Source organism: Quercus lobata, chromosome 9, assembly GCF_001633185.2.
Source record: "Quercus lobata isolate SW786 chromosome 9, ValleyOak3.0 Primary Assembly, whole genome shotgun sequence".
NCBI lineage: Eukaryota > Viridiplantae > Streptophyta > Magnoliopsida > Fagales > Fagaceae > Quercus > Quercus lobata.
The window spans coordinates 23,685,549-23,703,007 of NC_044912.1; the positions used below are offsets into that span (position 1 = coordinate 23,685,549).

General features: G+C 31.0%; 2 protein-coding genes across 2 annotated transcripts; both read right to left on the reverse strand.

The window, feature by feature from the left end:
- Positions 1–2,767: 2,767 nt before the first annotated feature.
- Positions 2,768–4,856, reverse strand: LOC115961429 (probable inositol oxygenase). The gene is made up of 11 exons (XM_031080414.1): positions 4,829–4,856; positions 4,630–4,708; positions 4,451–4,529; positions 4,153–4,357; positions 3,891–3,950; positions 3,750–3,802; positions 3,536–3,658; positions 3,336–3,405; positions 3,156–3,234; positions 2,887–2,968; positions 2,768–2,794 (listed from the first exon to the last, which is right to left on the reverse strand). The coding sequence occupies exons 1-11, from the start codon at positions 4,854–4,856 to the stop codon at positions 2,768–2,770; spliced, it is 885 nt and encodes a 294-aa protein (XP_030936274.1).
- A 9,141-nt stretch (positions 4,857–13,997) lies between these two features.
- LOC115960100 (bark storage protein A-like) lies at positions 13,998–17,130 on the reverse strand. Its single transcript, XM_031078800.1, has 6 exons — positions 16,727–17,130; positions 15,808–15,875; positions 15,529–15,684; positions 15,046–15,237; positions 14,739–14,918; positions 13,998–14,641 (listed from the first exon to the last, which is right to left on the reverse strand). The coding sequence occupies exons 1-6, from the start codon at positions 16,959–16,961 to the stop codon at positions 14,453–14,455; spliced, it is 1,020 nt and encodes a 339-aa protein (XP_030934660.1). The 5' UTR covers positions 16,962–17,130; the 3' UTR covers positions 13,998–14,452.
- Positions 17,131–17,459: the final 329 nt, after the last annotated feature.

The following is a 17,459-nucleotide window of genomic DNA, read 5'->3' on the forward strand; positions in this document are numbered from 1 at the left end:
CCAATGTACTTGAGCCCTCCAAGCTCATGCTACCAACGGACTTCTCAGAGTCATGTCTTCACTAACTTTCCAGATCCCGCAATACTCCAGATTGCATCCGCCAAGCCTCACCGACTTCTTTTGGCAAATCCCAAAGCTTCCCAAACTCCAAAACACTCTCTACTCTCTGAAAAGGTGTGGGTTGTGTTTGGATACAAATCTTCTCTCAAGATATGACAATGGGAGAGGGAAGAAAAAGAGGCTAGAATGATTTCTCACTAAGGATGAGTAGCTCTCTCTCTAAAAGATGGGTGTGTTGTCTTATAGAAAACCAATCTAGGGTTTTTCTTTCTGAATAACCTCTCATACATTTGTGGTTAATGAGGGTATATATAGTATGAGTGAAGGGTAAGAAAATCACACTTAAAAACCTCTAGGCAGAATGTTTCGTGGGTATCTTGCGAGTAGGCCCTTCTCGCGAGAAACTAGCGAAACTGACAACCTATCATGACTTTTCAGCTTCCAGCATGTGCTTCTCACGTGCCTTTTTCACAGGTAAGCTTCTCGCGAGACACTAGCGAAATTGCACTGATTCTTCATTTCATGCTTGATTCTTCACCAACTTAATACTAAACCCAATACAATAAAATCCCACAAAATACAAGGAACAAAATTAATGCAATTACAACACTTTTTGTCATGGAATAAAGCCAACATAAAACATAGTTGTAAATCACAACTTTACAGATCTTATCCACAACCCCATGCATTGGATGACTAGATCTCAGTTGCAAAGACTGTTGAATCTGTAACATAACCAATAAACCCACCACTAACATTACTTGCAAATTAACAGCCCACATTGTTGGTCATGGATATTCTCTCCCTTGGAAAGTTGGAAGTGTGCAAGAATTGTGTAGTGAAAAGTGAGGAGAGACAAAAGAATATGGGCAATATATGTTTCATTAGGTGTGGAGTCGTGTGCATATTGAAGTTTAGATGTCATTCGTATCTGCCAATCAATATTATAAAACAGGAATACAATTGGCCGAGAGTTATAATTCACATGGAGAAACCCTTTAATAATTGTCATAGCCTTGGTACTTAGCTCACAAAAGCACACGATTATCACAATTCTAATTCATGGTTAGAAACATGTACTTACAGACACTATTTACCGTAATTATCGCTAACGGTAGATGATGGAGCAAAAATAATAAGTCTATACATAGGGTAACCCTTTAATAATTGTCATAGCCGAGTTACTTACAAGAGCACTCGATTACCACAATTCTAATTCATGGTTGGAAACATGTACTTGCAGACACTCTTTACCGTAATTCTCACTAACGGTAGATGATGGAGAAAAAATGATAAGTTTATATGAAAGTAATAGACGGCTAATCACATTCTAACTATTACATAGGATAGTTGCAATAGAGTTTATATGAACATGTACTTGTAAACACTCTTTACCGTAATTCTCGCTAACAGTAGATGATGGCTAGTTCAATAAGCTCATATTTATCAACCAAAAAGACTATTGGGAAAGCCTTAGGCAAGAATATTTAATCAAATCAAATGAAGCATGATATCAAAACTAGCCTTAGCCCAATCACTAGCCATATTCTAAGTTTGCATAAGATCCCAACCAGCTCCTGCCTAGTTTAGCTGGTGCCAACACAAGATATATGCCCCCAATTACACATACTCTGGAGTATGGACAACACACAAGAAGAAGATGGCCCAACCACTTGCCTTAGGAATAGAGCCTACTAGCAGTTGGGTTTAAGGCTTAATCTATTAATGTTCTTAATTTATTCGATTTACTTTATGAAATGACAAAATTTAGCAACAAAATTTTACTCAATTAAATAAATATTACTACATATTTTGAAAATCTAACCGTTGAATTGTATGCTCTTTACGCTCTTAATACACATGTCAAAGTTTGTATCAATCAAATATTATTTACTATATGATCTCTAAGCTTATATTTTATGCATAATCCAAACTACAAAAACTTGAAATTTAAACAATTTATTGATGACATAGCTATTGATCTTTAATTTTCTAAAAATTTTGCAAGCATGGAGGGTATAAGAAGAAGATATAATCCAATAATGGATTTGTCAAAATTCACCTCCAATAAAAAGATATTGAGTAAAATTGTAGCATTTGGCTTCAACTAATTTTGTAACTAAACTTTATCCATTTTTTAAATCTTATTTTATTTTCCTACTTGTTTTAGGGATTTAATTCATCTTCTTACTTCATTAGTAGAATTTTCATTGGTTAGAATTGTTTCCTTTTCTTGTTAGGATAATAAGTTTGGAACTCTATTTAAAGAACCTGGAATTCAGTATTGTATATATACAGTTTGCTTCAATAATGAAATTAATTGTTGGAGTTTTCCTTCAATAGCTTGGTGTTGATTCCAGATAACCCTAGGTGTTGATTTCTAAGGGTTTTTTTTTTTTTTTTTTTTGTGGTTCTTGTTCTTGTTGAAGCTGCAACATTAACATTATTTGATTAGGCCCCAGGGCCTTAAAGACATATCCCACACATGGCCTCCTGGGCATCAATACATAAGAACCAAGCCAAATAATAATGAACACGCCACATCTCTATGATGTGTTTTATTTATTAATATTAATTAATATTTTACAAACTTCTTAGTACTGATTACAGAAATTTGTAGTGCATATATAAATAAAATTAACATTGCCAATTGAAAGCGAGCACAACTAAAAGTATGGCAGGCAGCCTAAAGCCGGATCCTCAAGGATTACCATCTGATCTTTTCTGGGAAGTACTATAGAAAGAAAGAAAAAAAAAATCCAATTTTAGTCAAGGAAAAAAAGTGTTTAAAATTACCAAAGCACAGAATTTTGCACTGGTACACACCTTTTTTATGAGGGATTCATAGTATGGTTTAACTTTTTCAACATCAATATGAACTTTGCTCTTACTGTAGAGATCATATTTGCTGTTATTTTGTACAATACAATAAAATAAGTTTAGTTGTCACAATCAGCTGAACCAAAATTGAATAATTGGTGGAGAAAAACACTGATGCTCACAATTAGCTCAATGAGAAATGAATAATTGTTGGGGAAGAACACGAGTAAGAAAGAAAAAAAAAGTACAAACTAAACAGCAAAATGGAAGCTTACCTGAATGTTTGAGACCACTTCAAATTCTCTCTGTCCTCGTCATTCATTAGGTATTGATATGCTCCTTTCGAATGCATTGCTGCGAGATGGACAGATAAAACTCATTTTATTATATAAAAACGATTCAAGAATATTAACTATTTTTCAAATTTACAAGAAAAGATAAAGAATAATACTTACGGTATAATGAGTGATATCGGATAATAAATAATGCAGCTGGAGGTAGAGTAGTTCCACTTGCCCTAAGCACCTAAGGATTTGGAAACAACATTATTAGTATTATGATTGTTATTTTGGAATAATATATTGTGGAAATTTCAATAAGAAAATCTCATTAAAGATTTTTCATTAAAAATTCATTGAAGGTTCAGAGGATATACCAAGTACATGTAATCATCATGCCCCCATGACAACAGCACATTTTCAAGTCCACATCCTTCAGAGTAGACTCCAAGTTTAGTGTTGTAGGCAGGATTGTTGTAATCTGGATTTTCCTTAAGATACTGCAATGCAAAAGATTCGAAGAAATTTCTTTCAGTTGACTGACTACATATAATCATGTCAAACATAATTAACTAATGTTTTTGAGAAGACCTTATGATAAACAATCGATTCGTCATAAGCACAACCAACAATTAGCGTATCTCCTGCGACATCAGAATTCATCATTAGATTGAAATGACTCGAAATGAGAGAAATATATTAACATTTATTTGGTCAGTGAACATTTCTTACCATTAACAGCCCACTGGGGAAGCGATCCAAATTTAGAATGGAAAAGAACCTTTCCAAGATCTGAAATCCATGCAAGAATCAATTATCAAGTTGTTTTATTTAAACTTCAATATTTAGGGCCTAGTGTGTGTAGTTATTATCTGATATTATGAATAAGAGCATAGTGCCACTAAGTTAAACATATACAATTACACATTCAAAGAACTTATATTTTGCATGTTAGCCTTAGAACAGAAACTAGGAGTGTGCATGGGGTATCTACCATGAATAAGGGCAGTCAAGTGCAGCCAATCTTCACTAGGATAGTCTTTTCTTATTGCTTCAGCCGTCTGCAGCATATGCTGAATCTGAGGTTCTTCTAGGTCAGGGTCAGTTTCATCCACAAAATTGTCAAGGAGTTCAATGGCTTCCCATATGGACATCTCTGCTTTGTTCAATTTTGCATACTCTTCCCTTGTCCTCTTTACCTGCATTTGCATTGAAAGTTTCATATATCAAATTGAATCTATGAAGTCCTAAAGTTTAATATTTAAACATTAACTTATTCAAAGTGTACTTACAAAATCATATGTTTGGTTAATATGATGCAACCGATAGCAATTCTCCACAATGCTTTGCCTCACACTTCCTTCATAATCCCTACCACACATTTTGACACAATTCATTGAATGAGAAACTACACCATTTATGAAAAACACCTGATCTTATAAACAAAGATTGTGGAAGAAAATGTCAAAACCTAAATGATTGGCCAAAGGCATTGGATTCTGGCACAACAAATTCATCTGATGCATCTTTTGGTATTGCATTCTCTGACACTTAACAAAAGAACACAGAAGTTAGACTCCAATTGAACTAAGCTTATAGACTTATAATAAAATAAAAATTATTGACATTCATGGACAAAAGGAAGTAGGAAACAATAATCAAAGCAGTACCAACTGCCTGGTTCTCAATGGCAATCATCTTGTTGCCACTTAAAAACTCAAAACAAGGCAAACAAAGCAAAGACAAATACCTTTGAAAGGCCCCGGTCAGATTTATAGGTAAATAATAAGTCCTCAACTGAAAATAGACCAGGTTTGGACTCCTCAACTGCAAATTTTCATTATCCTAGAGCTAATTTATTCAAACAATCTTTACCTTAAAATAACTTGTTTCTTCTGACTTCTGTTAGAGTATTGAATGGTCAATCATTATCTTCATTTTAGCCATGTGACCAAATTCCTAATGCTTTGGTTGTTTTGTTGTCAAAAACATGCATCGTTGTCATTTACAAAGAAAAGGGGAAAAAAAAATGTGATAACGCATTGAGTCAGCTTTGTGGATAATCACATCCTATTTTTCGTAACGCAAAAAACTAGCCTAAGATGTTGATGACAAGACAATCCAGTCGTGGCCATGTAACACCCCATAATTTTGATACCAATTAAATTATTATACGTAAATTATAAAGGAGGCCTACAATTAAATGGATTAAATTGATTTGGGCCTAAGATATTAAAAAAAAAAATACTACGGGATATGAAGCTCAAGTGAGGTGACATAAGTAAATATATGGGCCTTGAAAACCCTAGTCTTTTACCTCTTAAGTTACACGTGCATATACTTATAAGGCTTCCTTTTGCTTCAACCGCATCACACTACTGAACTTCGCTTCTCTTCACTGTGGCTGTGAGTAGAGATTACAGGTTCTAATTCTACTGAATTGTTGTGATTCAAGGGAGGTTGATTTCTTTTATTTTTTTTGCAACTAAGGTTATGTTTGGATTGGGCTAAAAACCCACGTCTACGTCTGCGTTCTTTTTTTTTTTTTTTTCACGCATTTGTGAGACTTGCGGCTACTATTCATACATTGTTCAATGAACAGTAGCTGCAAAGTTTGACATTTCTCACTTTTTTCAGCCAATCAGTGCACATCGTGTATTGTTCACGGACCCACAAATTTCACTTTTCAGCAACTTTTTCATTAAAAATTGGTCCCATGGTACTATTCATACATTGTTCAATGAACAGTAGCTGCAAAGTTTGACATTTCTCACTTTTTTCAGCCAATCAGTGCACATCGTGTATTGTTCACGGACCCACAAATTTCAGCAACTTTTTCATTAAAAATTGGTCCCATGGTACTATTCACACATTTAAAAATTATTTTGCTACAGTGTTTTTCAGTTTTTAGTTTCAGTTTTCAGTTTTCAGTTTTCAGCTGTATCCAAATGGACCCTAAGAGATAAGGGGTGTTTACTAATTTTGGGGGTTTTCCCAAACAGTGTTAGTTTTTAAACTATCATATATCAAAGAAATATATTGTTATTCTATACATATAAATGGATATTTTATAATTTCTTGATGTGCACATTAATTATTTGTTTTATGAAAAACTTGTGGGACAACCTAAATTTATTTAAATTTGTATATGTGAATATATCCTTATATTTTCGAGAATTATGAATGGATTATTTTTGTGAACATCTTGAATGGAATATTTTTGTGAGCATCTTGTATATGTTTTGAAAACCTATGGCAAGTCGTGATTAAAAGCTCAGTGTTGTATTAGTCCTTAGCAAGGGACAATCATACTGTAGCTAGTCTTTAGCAAGGGACGGTCCCAGAAAAGGGGACAGTGCACATTTGATAGCTCCTTAGCAAGGGAGTATACTGTTAAGGATCCAAAAAGGAAGCTCCTTAGCGAGGGAGGGCACCTTTAGGTTCCAATGGAGCCATCCTTAAGAAAGGGAATGAAAAGGAGGTTCCAGTCCTAAAAAGGGGACAGCATAACTCTGTCAACGGGACGTAAACGTTGACCACGAGAAAAGCCTAGGAAATTTTTTATGTGATGGTATTAATATATATATTATAAGGGCCCACAATATAAGGATATTATATATATATATATATATATATGAAGTAGATGATAAATATTAATGAGTTACAAGTTATGAAATTGTTGTAAGAATTATTTATTTGAAAGGTTTGTTTCCACACCCCAATGTTAGTGAATTCCACTTATTGAGTTATCTCACCCCCCCCCTTTATTTCCCATTACAGATACATTAGAGAGATTATTGGAGTAAAGATTCTTGGGAGACAGTAGTTACGAACTATTTTGTGGAACTGAGGATTTTATTATTATTTTATGGCATTAAACATTGTATTGGAGAATTATTTTGAGGATGTTTTGTATTTGGTGAATTAGAGCTCTGACTTTTGTGATGAGATTCGAGGTTGCTAGTTTCTTTTATTTAATATTTTTATGGATTATTCAGATTAATTAGACTTTTATTGCTTATCATTTTGGGGTGTTACAGGCCAACTCCATGTTTTGCGCTCTGTTATGAGGATCAAGCTTTAAAAAAAATAAAATCAACAACTGAGCTAAGATATTTGTGTATGAATAGCCAAGAACCATCAAGAAAGTTCAGTTTTTTTTTTTTTTTTCTCTCCATTGATAGGATTGGAACCTAAAAACTATGCTCACCAAGAGCAGATGATTGTATTTTGCCACTCAAACATGACTGTGTGAGTTTCTATCTTGTATTGTATTTACCAGAAATAGCCAAGATATGTATGAGATGTATAATTAGGATATATTAGTTTAGAAAGTATAATTCATTTTTTCCGCCATTGAGGACCAAGTCAAGATATTGGTTTCAAGAGAAAATTACGGGATTGGTTAATAAATCAAGGGATTGATTGCTAAAGAAAATCATGGAATTGAGGCAATCAATATGTAATTTTTATTCAAATGTCATGGACTTTTGTATCTCATTATAAATATGAAATTCATCGTAATGTAAAATGTGAAGGAGTCTTTTAAGTTGTAGCTCAATAAGCTTCTAAGGTAGTTCTGAATGATGTGTCCAAATTCAAATCCACTCCTTCCCAACTATTAAATTTAAAAAAAAAAAAAAAAAATGAAGGAGAATCTTTATATATGTATGTGTGTATCTATATATAAAGGTGGAAAACAAACCATGATTTAACAATTTCGTTCAAGCATGTAGTGATGACAAATCGTATTCAAGACATTGGTATCCAACTACATAGGCCAATCTTAACCTAACTCATTTAATAATCATTTCAAAACCCTTCTACCCTAACAAAACCCATTTATTAAGTGAGTGACACAACATGACCCACATAGCTTGCTTAATATACACAAACACTACTCATTTCAAATGTTTGATAAATTTGTATTGGGTAAACATTTAAATGACCCATTACAAACCATTCAGCCAAAATGAATTTAAAATTCTTTTAATTACACTGTTCTATAGAGAAAATTCAAATTTATATTAAATAAAAATGACATTTATTTATATGAATGGAGCCATTTTGGGTTGATTTTAGGTTAAGCAAATTAACACTGAATTGACTTACTTAATAATTATGTCAAAAAGGATTCACTACAAGCATTCTCTCTTTTCAAAAACTCTCTTGCAGTTCCATTCTTACAAAGCTACAGTTTACTAACCCGTCTAGTGTTTTGGCTTGGATCCAATATCCTGAGGGGACTAGTCCAAATTCAAATATCCTTTGAAAAAGTTAAGCCCCTTTTCTTTTTAAATTCCAAAATCTCTCTTGTTTTAAAGTTTATGCTTGTTTTTGTTTGTAGAATTAGGTTAGGATTTTGTTTGATCACTTAGAAAGAAGAAGATGTAGAATTAGAGTTTCATTTTGTCAGGATGCGTACACATGCCTCACAACTGCTTATGTATGTTCAATGTATGTTTATGGAACAAAAGCTCATATGTATGCCTCTGTCTGCAAAAATAACAATTTGAAACCTACTTTAGGCTAAGCACACACTATGTATAATCTTTGTACCCTATTTTCTTGAATTCTTTTTAGTTTAAATTCCACTCTATCTATATCTATATATATACTAATAGACAAAGCTGATAGAAAATCCTATTAGATTTTAATTGGATTCTCGATTTTGCACCACATGCCCTATTTAATTTTTAATTTTGTGTCACGTGAATTATTGAGTGTATAGTCGAAGAGTTCAAATCTAATCCATCTAAGTTTTTTAATTTTGTGGCAAGTGAATTATTGGGTGTAAAAACCGAATAGTTTAAAACCAGTTAAATTTTAAATCACACACACACACACACACACACACACATATAATGAGAAACCGTTCCATATTTTAGAAATGTATAATTTAAAAAAGTGTAAAATAATACCATGTATAATTTAAACATCCTCTAAAATTTTGGGGTATACACTAGTCTATATATATCTAAAAGCTGAAGCGTAACATTTATTGTTGCTACGCTCCAGTTGAGCCACATCATCGTCCACCTCATTATCATTTTCTTTCCAATTTTCCTATAATTGTTTTTAACATTTAATTTTTATTTTATTTTAATATTTACACTTTTTCCACACTTTCTCCACCCTTACCTTTTCATCTCCCCACTACCTTCTACATAAATATTATTCTTCTTCTTTTCATCTCCCCACTACCCTCTACATAAATTTTTTCTTCTTCTTTCTCTTCATCTTCCTTTATTTTGTCACTTCTTATTCACATTCTCTTACTATAAATTTGTAACTATCTATTCTATTCTATGCATGGTTTTCTCTCACAAAAAAGAAGTTCTCTCTCTCTCTCTCTCTCTCTCTCTCAATTTTTCTATGAATTTTTTTATACATTCTTCTATTTATGCCAAATTACTAATCTTTGGGAATCCTTTTTTTTTTTTCTACACTAGAATCATTATGCTCATTTTCTCACTTAATTTAATCGGGTAGTTTGCCATAATTCAAAAAAAGGTTCTCTCTCTTTCTCTTTTAATTTTTCGATGAATTTTTTATACATTCTTTTATTTATGCCAAATTACTAATCTTTGGGATTTTTTTTTCTACACAAGAATCATTATTCTTATTTTCTCCTTAATTTGATTGGGTAGTTTGCCGGAATTCAAGTAAAACCAAACAATAAAGAATTTTATGGCATTGGAGAACGCCTGAATATATACTAGCCAAAAGTTGAAAGTCAGCAAATTAGTGGAGCTATGATTAAGCTTTAAATGGTATTGATGGTATTGCCAATGTTCTTTAATTAGCATCCTAATTTCAATTTCTCTATATATGTTTCCTAGAATTAGTATTAGTCTCATTTTTATTTTATCTATTATATTCTAGGTAGACCAAGAGTTCATTAAAACTCCACATTGGTTAATGCCATTTAGATTTGTTTTTTAAATTTTTTTTTTCTCTTTAATTGTTAAATGTTATCCTATTTTTGTTCTTTCTTATAACTCTAATTAATGTTGATGGTTCTTTCTTACAGAGGAAAGAAGAAATTGAAAACAATTGAATTCCATATAAACCTGTACCTAAAGGAGACAAGAGCCTTTGTTTATTTGATTAGAGACAATATATTAAAGGGGCATATCCTTTGGTCATTGCATTGCATTTCTTAGAGGTTAAAAGATAAAGCTTGTCATTATAGGAAAACATTTGGGGTGGATATCATTTTAATATTTTTTTTTGGTGTATTTCATTAATATTTTTTAAGGTGAACCATATTCTTCTAACTTTGTTGTAGTGTGTTACATTTGCTTAATATACAACTCATCTCTTTGGAATAAGGAAATTACCATAATAATAAAAAATCATCACAAAATTACAAGGTTAACTTAACCAAAATTAAAATAAAACTAAAGAAATAAAAAATAGATTTTATAATAATTTATTAGTCAAAAAATTGGTAGGCATATTCAAATTCCTATTTCCAAAAACAACTAAGTATTAATCCAAACCAAAATTCAATGAAAATTATAAAAGGGAAAGAAAAGACTTTCTAATGGGAAATTAAAAAAATACAATACTAAAACACATATTAAAAAAAAAAAACCATCAATCTTAATTAGAGTTATAAGAAAGAATAAAAATCTTTTATGTGCAATTGTTCTCTTTATTGGTATTTATTGTTATATATTTTATTTTTACTTTTTTTTCTTCTCATCTTATGTTATTCAACAGTTAAATTCAGTCACATCTATATATATATATATATATATTTAATAATTAAACATGGAATATTTTATTTAAATTTAAATCAATAAAATTATCCTTAAAAAATTGTACTCTTTTTTTTTTCATCTACACTTTGTCCAAAGCTTTTTCCTTACCTTTATAAAATTTTAAAATTTTACTTAAATTCAATAAATAAAATTGTCCTCATAAAGTGGAGTAATACTAGGGACACACTCATTCTCAAACCCAATATATCAAAGAAAAAATATAATACAAAACAAATGCCAATTGGGAAACACTAAATTAATAATAATAATAATAATAATGAGGATATCAAACCAAATATAATATAAAGAAACTAATAGTTATGGATATACTAACTTAAGGGTAGCAAAATTAAATGAAAAAAAAAAAAACTACAATGCATATTTAATGCTATAAAATAATCATCAAGTTTTGGAAAACAATAGGTTGCCTATGGAGAGAGAGATAGAGAGATGGTAAAGAAAAAAAAGTCAAATGTCAATTAGTAACTATTAATTGGAAAACAAAGAGGTTGTAAGGAGAAGTAAAAATAAAAAATAAATATGACCAATATGAAGACCATTAAAAACTTTACAGTGCAATAAAATCAATTGTTACATTCACTTAAAAAATTGAATCAATAATTAAACACAATCATAGCAATATATTTAAACTTAAAACTAATCAAACTCTAATTCATAACTAAAAGGAGATGTTCTCATGTAATAATAGAAATTACATAAGAAATAAAATTATGATAATAGTAAAAAAAAGTTATAAATGAAATTATGAAAAAAAAAAGGTGATAAAACTAATTAGCTACTATCATTATGAAGTAGTAGTCTATGATTTTGCACATCTAAAGAAGTGGAATATATAGAGTTTACTTAAGGTATATGTAAAGATTGACATTAAAAAAAAAAAGATATGTAAAGGTTAAAAAAATGTATATTCCATAAATAAATAAAAAGGTATATGTAAGGTTTTTATTAACTTAGAAGAAAATGAAAAAACAACTATTAATAACAGCAACAACAACAACAACAACAATAATAATAATATAGAGGTAATTACATTCCCATTTCTTGAGGTTTGAAGAAATGACACTCTACCTCAAACTTGAAAGGAAAAAATATTTTCACCCTTTACATTTGTTTGACCAAACTTTGTTAAATTAATATTAATATATTGTGTACTAACTTGCATGTGCTTAAGGTAGGTTCCAAAATTAACCTTAATTTTAAAATTAAATTCTCTTATTTTAAAATTTTAAATTAAAGTGTATTTCAAAATATTAAGTAATGTCTTTTCCTTTTTCTTTTTTTTTCCTTCTCTTTTCCCAATGAGTTATGGAGAGATTTGTCATTTCAAATGTTTTGGTATTTTATAAATTTGTATTTTAATTCTAAAATTATGAGTAATGTCTTTACTAACCATGGTTAAACATTTATAAACAGATTCTTAAAAAAAGTTAAAATATTTTGTTATTAATATAAATAGAATGGGAGAGTGTTATTACTTATTACCCCAAATATATTTAATAAGATCACCCTAAAAAAAAATTATCTCGCGCAATGCACGGGTCTACGACTAGTATATATTAATAGGTAAAGCTTAGAGAAAGTTCAATTAGAATTTCAAATTAGAGTCCAATTTTATGTCATATGTCCTAAATTATTTATTTTTAGAGAGAGTTTTATTTCCTAATTTTAAAATCAAATGTGAGACCACATCATAAATATTTATCCAAGTGAGTTATTGAGTACAAAATTCAAACAGTCTATAATATATAAATCGTAAAAGAAAAAAGTGCTTCACAATAACAAAAATTAAGAAGTAATAAATAAATAAATATGGACAATTTACATTTTATATTTTATAATATTCTTACAAGAATTTTAAAGAGTTAACAAAACATAAGATTCTTACAAGATTTTTTAAAGAGTTAACAAAATATAAGAATGACTATCAATAGTATTTAAATTATATATATATGAATTATACTATTTATCTTTTTGTATATCTTTAAGTGTATTCATGCATATGTATGGGGTTACAAAACTACTCACTCTCTCTCTCTCTCTCTCTCTCTCTCTCTCTCTCTCTCTCTCTCTCTCTCTCTCTCTCTCTCTCTACATATATATATATATATATTAATAGGTAAAGTTGAGAGAAAATTCAATTGGAATTTAAGTTGGAATTCAATTAGAGTTTAATCTATGTTTTAAATTTTTGTATCAAGTGAGTTAATTTAGTGTAAAAATTATGTTTTAATTAGAGTTTATTCTTGCGCCACGTGTCCCATCTAACCTAAATTTTATAATTTTTGTGTCAAATGAGTTAATTTAGTGTAGAAAATGAGGAGTCCAATATAAATAAACCATAAAAAACCTAATCATATAACTAAAAACAATTTAAATTTATAAGTCATTTATTTAAGTGCAAGACTTAGGTACAGTACTTAAGTGTTATTCCTTAGATTCCCCTTTTAAGATTCTGGCATGTGGATTTTTCCTCATAAGATGGAATTGTATTTTTTAATTAAGTAGCCACATAAATAAATCTTAAGAGAGGAACCTAAGGAACAGCATCTAAGATACTACACCTAAGTTTTGTCCTTTATGTAATATATCATGACTATCTAAAATTCATTACTAACTAGGTTATATAAATATATATATATATATTAAACCACAGTTTAGAGAAAATTCAATTAGAATCAAAATTGGATTTTGCTTTTGTTACCTTTCCATGCAAATTAAATTATTTAGATTTTTGTTATTATTTTTTCTCTGAACTAATGAGTATATTTTTTATACAATTTCTATTCAAATATTTGTATGAGAAGATATTGTACGTAACAAATTGTAATTGAGCTGAACGATCTCATACACCTATCCTCATTCAATTTAAGAGATATTATTTGATCAATTTATTATTTTATTTTGTGTTGTATTTAGTAGAATTTCACAGACAATAATTGTGAATTGATATTGTATACGTAGATTTAATAGTAATTTTCAAAATTATATGCATAATAGCAATGTAATGAAAAACTTAGTATAACCAATATCATGAAAATTGCAAGAAAAAACTATACTAATACCTCCAAATGTACTGGTCAAACTATGTCAAGGCTGCTGAGTTGTGCCAAGGCTGTTGAGTTGAGTCAGTTAGTATCGCTGATTAGCTAGTTACTGTACTGTTAAGTTGGACCTCTAAGTAAGGGCCAAGAGTGTTTCTTGGACCTAAAGGAAGTGGGGGCTTCCACTCTTCACCTTAGCTCTAGATTCAGTGGTGTATTCGCTGATCCATGTGTAGGACAACTAGATGTGTCCACACCAGACAGCTCCCAAGAGAGTCATTCACATGGCGGATATGGTAACATTCACAGGTCACACTTAAGAACTCTCACACCTCATAGGCAGGGCAAGACCTTCTAGAAATCAGTACTGACTGTACAACATGGGGCATTGCTAAATATTTTAGGACATTACTTTATGAAAATTAAATAATTTGTTTACATATTTAGCAATATTTCTCTAGCCTCAAATGGTGTCCACTTTCAGTGGTCGTGGAGCTTCCTCGCCAAATAATCCAATAAACTCAACAGCAACACTGAGAGCATTCACAGCAGCCAAATAAGTAAGGCTCGTTGATGACAGTAATCCCTCTCCGCCTGCATAATCTGATACACCACGAAACACAATACAAGGCACTCCATTTGATAGAGATGTCTGCATAGAGAGCAACAACACAAAAACATGTAAACAGACATTCTTTACAAACACATTTGAATTATCATTAAGTGAATCTATTTTTTATTTTACTAACCATTACAATTGCAGCGCTCTCTTCATCAACAGTTGAGACATTAAATGCTTTGAAGAGAAATTCTCTATAAGCTGCATTGTCAAGGTATATATCTGCAGTAGAACCTCTCAATCCATATACAACCTTTGGTGTTTCAGGTAGACAATATGTCTCACTGACACATTGTTTTAGCTTTACATCCTGTAACCACTTAAAATTTACATCATAATGAACTAAAAAATAAACCTTGAATGATATTTTCATCAGAACATATTAATCAACACACATAAGCTATAAAAAGAGATCGGGGGATGATTATATTACGAACCTGAAGTTCAGAAGCAATATTGAATAATTTTGGATCAATTGGAAGCCAAAAAACCTCTTCCATTGGTTTTCCAACAGAGTACAATTGCTGTGGAGTGAAGTCTATCATTGCCAACAAATTCTCTCCCTTCTCAGGGAAGTTGAAATTACCAAAATTCAATTCTGTTACATTCTCCTCTGCTGACCTGAATTCCTTTACAACGTAAATAAGAGGATGAAAGATGAATTAAACATAGTGCCAATACTTAACCAGGTGCTTCAAACATAAGACCATTTCTGAACCAAAATATAAGTAGAGCGCATATTCTTTCTGTTAAATACATATATTCAATAAAGTCAAACATCATAATGTAGCAGTAAAATCAAACAAAGAAAAGATTAGTTGTTTTTTCTTCTTCTTCTTCTTCATTTTAAAAGCAAGGATTGTAGTGAAAAAAAAAATGCTTTATTCTTTCATCAATTTAAAACAAATTTAAACTTGTACCTTCCATGTCCAAGATCCTGTATAGGCAACATAATTTGGGACACTAACATCACCAATGTACACTGAATCATTAGAACTTCCAGCAATCCCATAATGAACAATTCCTATGATATCAAATGTATCAAGTAGGATTTGAACAGTCATACCTGCATTCACCTAAAAGTGCCACAAAAAGGTCAAGTCTGCCACTCATGAAAAATGTTTCACATCAAGTATATGTAGTATGTATTAATTGTTGTGGTATTGAAAAAAAACAATGAAAGATAAATGAAATCTTACTGTTTGCTCTCCAGTCATCACATAAATTACATCTTCACCTTTAATAGTCCCAATGTTGAACCTCCTTCCTAGGCAATCAACAAAACAGACACATTGGCAAGAAGTTGTTCGTTATGTGCAGGCATGACAATGTGTATGTCTGATAACTTTTTTTCATATTCCCTGTAGGCATTTGCTTATTGATTGTGTGTAACTACAAGGCTTTCTCAGTAAATCTAAACTCCATAGAAGAATATAGCAAAGCTGACAGTGCAACTAATGCCTTTGCCACAACAAAAAGGCACGCATATAAATATGAAAGTTTTTTATTTTTTTATTTGACACATACAAAAATGAAAGTACTTGACTTTTTAGATTGACTCTTTCTTATGTTGTCACTTCAACTGTTTAAAAGCTTATATAAATCATAATTTTTTATTTTTAAATTTGGTATTTATTACATATTTACATGTAAATTAAAACCAACTAGAATTCATTGTTTGATTAGAATAAAATAACTTTTTTTTTTTTTTGATAATTTGATAATTGGGGAAGGATCAAAAAGGTAATTTAAACTATTGATGACTCTTGGCAATTAGAGTAAAAACAGCCTAAAATTAAACAAATTCTGATTATACTATATATGGTCCTTTTCTTAAATAAACCCTAATTTATTTTTGTATATTTTTAATTCTTTTGACTTTTTATTTACCAAAATATATTTAAATATAAAACATTTATAAATATCTTTCCAACAACTAAGAGCATTAGTGAAGTGACATAACTTTGGGCTAAATGGGCATAACTTGGGCCATCTCCCCCAAATTAAGACCATTTACACAAAACATTTTCATATTTCAACGAAAGCTATTCTAGTCAACAATCAACGCCGACAAGTCCAAAAGAAGAAAGAAAACAAAGACAATGAGAGAGAGAGTACCAGCCAAGTCAACCCATGGGATCTCCGAGCTGGGAACAAAGAAAGCAGAGTCTATAAGTGCAAGTTCTTCAGTAGGAAAAGTCATCACTAGCCCAATATAAGGTCCTGCTTTCTCATTGATCTTATCCACAACCCCATGCATTGGATGACTAGATCTCAGTTGCAAAGACTGTTGAAGCTGTAACATAACCAATAAACCCACCACTAACATTACTTGCAAATCAACAGCCCACATTGTTGGTCGTGGATATTCTCTCCCCTGGAAAGATGGAAGTGTGCAAGAACTGTGCGGTGAAGAGTGGGGAGAGACGGAAGAATATGGGCAATATATGTTTTATTAGGTGTGGACCGGAGTCATGTGCATATTGAAGTTTAGAAGTCATTCGTATCTGCCAATCAATATTATAAAACAGGAATAGAACTGGCCGACAGTTATAATTCACGTGGAGAAACCCGTTAATAATTGTCATAGCCTCGTTATTTGGCTCACAAAAGCACAAGATTACCACAATTCTAATTCAAGGTTAGGAACATGTACTTGCAGACACTTTTTACCGTAATTATCGCTAACGGTAGATGATGAAAAAAAAATAATAAGTTTATACATAAAGTAACCCTTTAATAATTGTCATAGCCTCGTTACTTGGCTCACAAGAGCACATGATTACCACAATTCTAATTCATGGTTGGAAACATGTACTTGTAGACACTCTTTACAGTAGTCCTCGCTAAC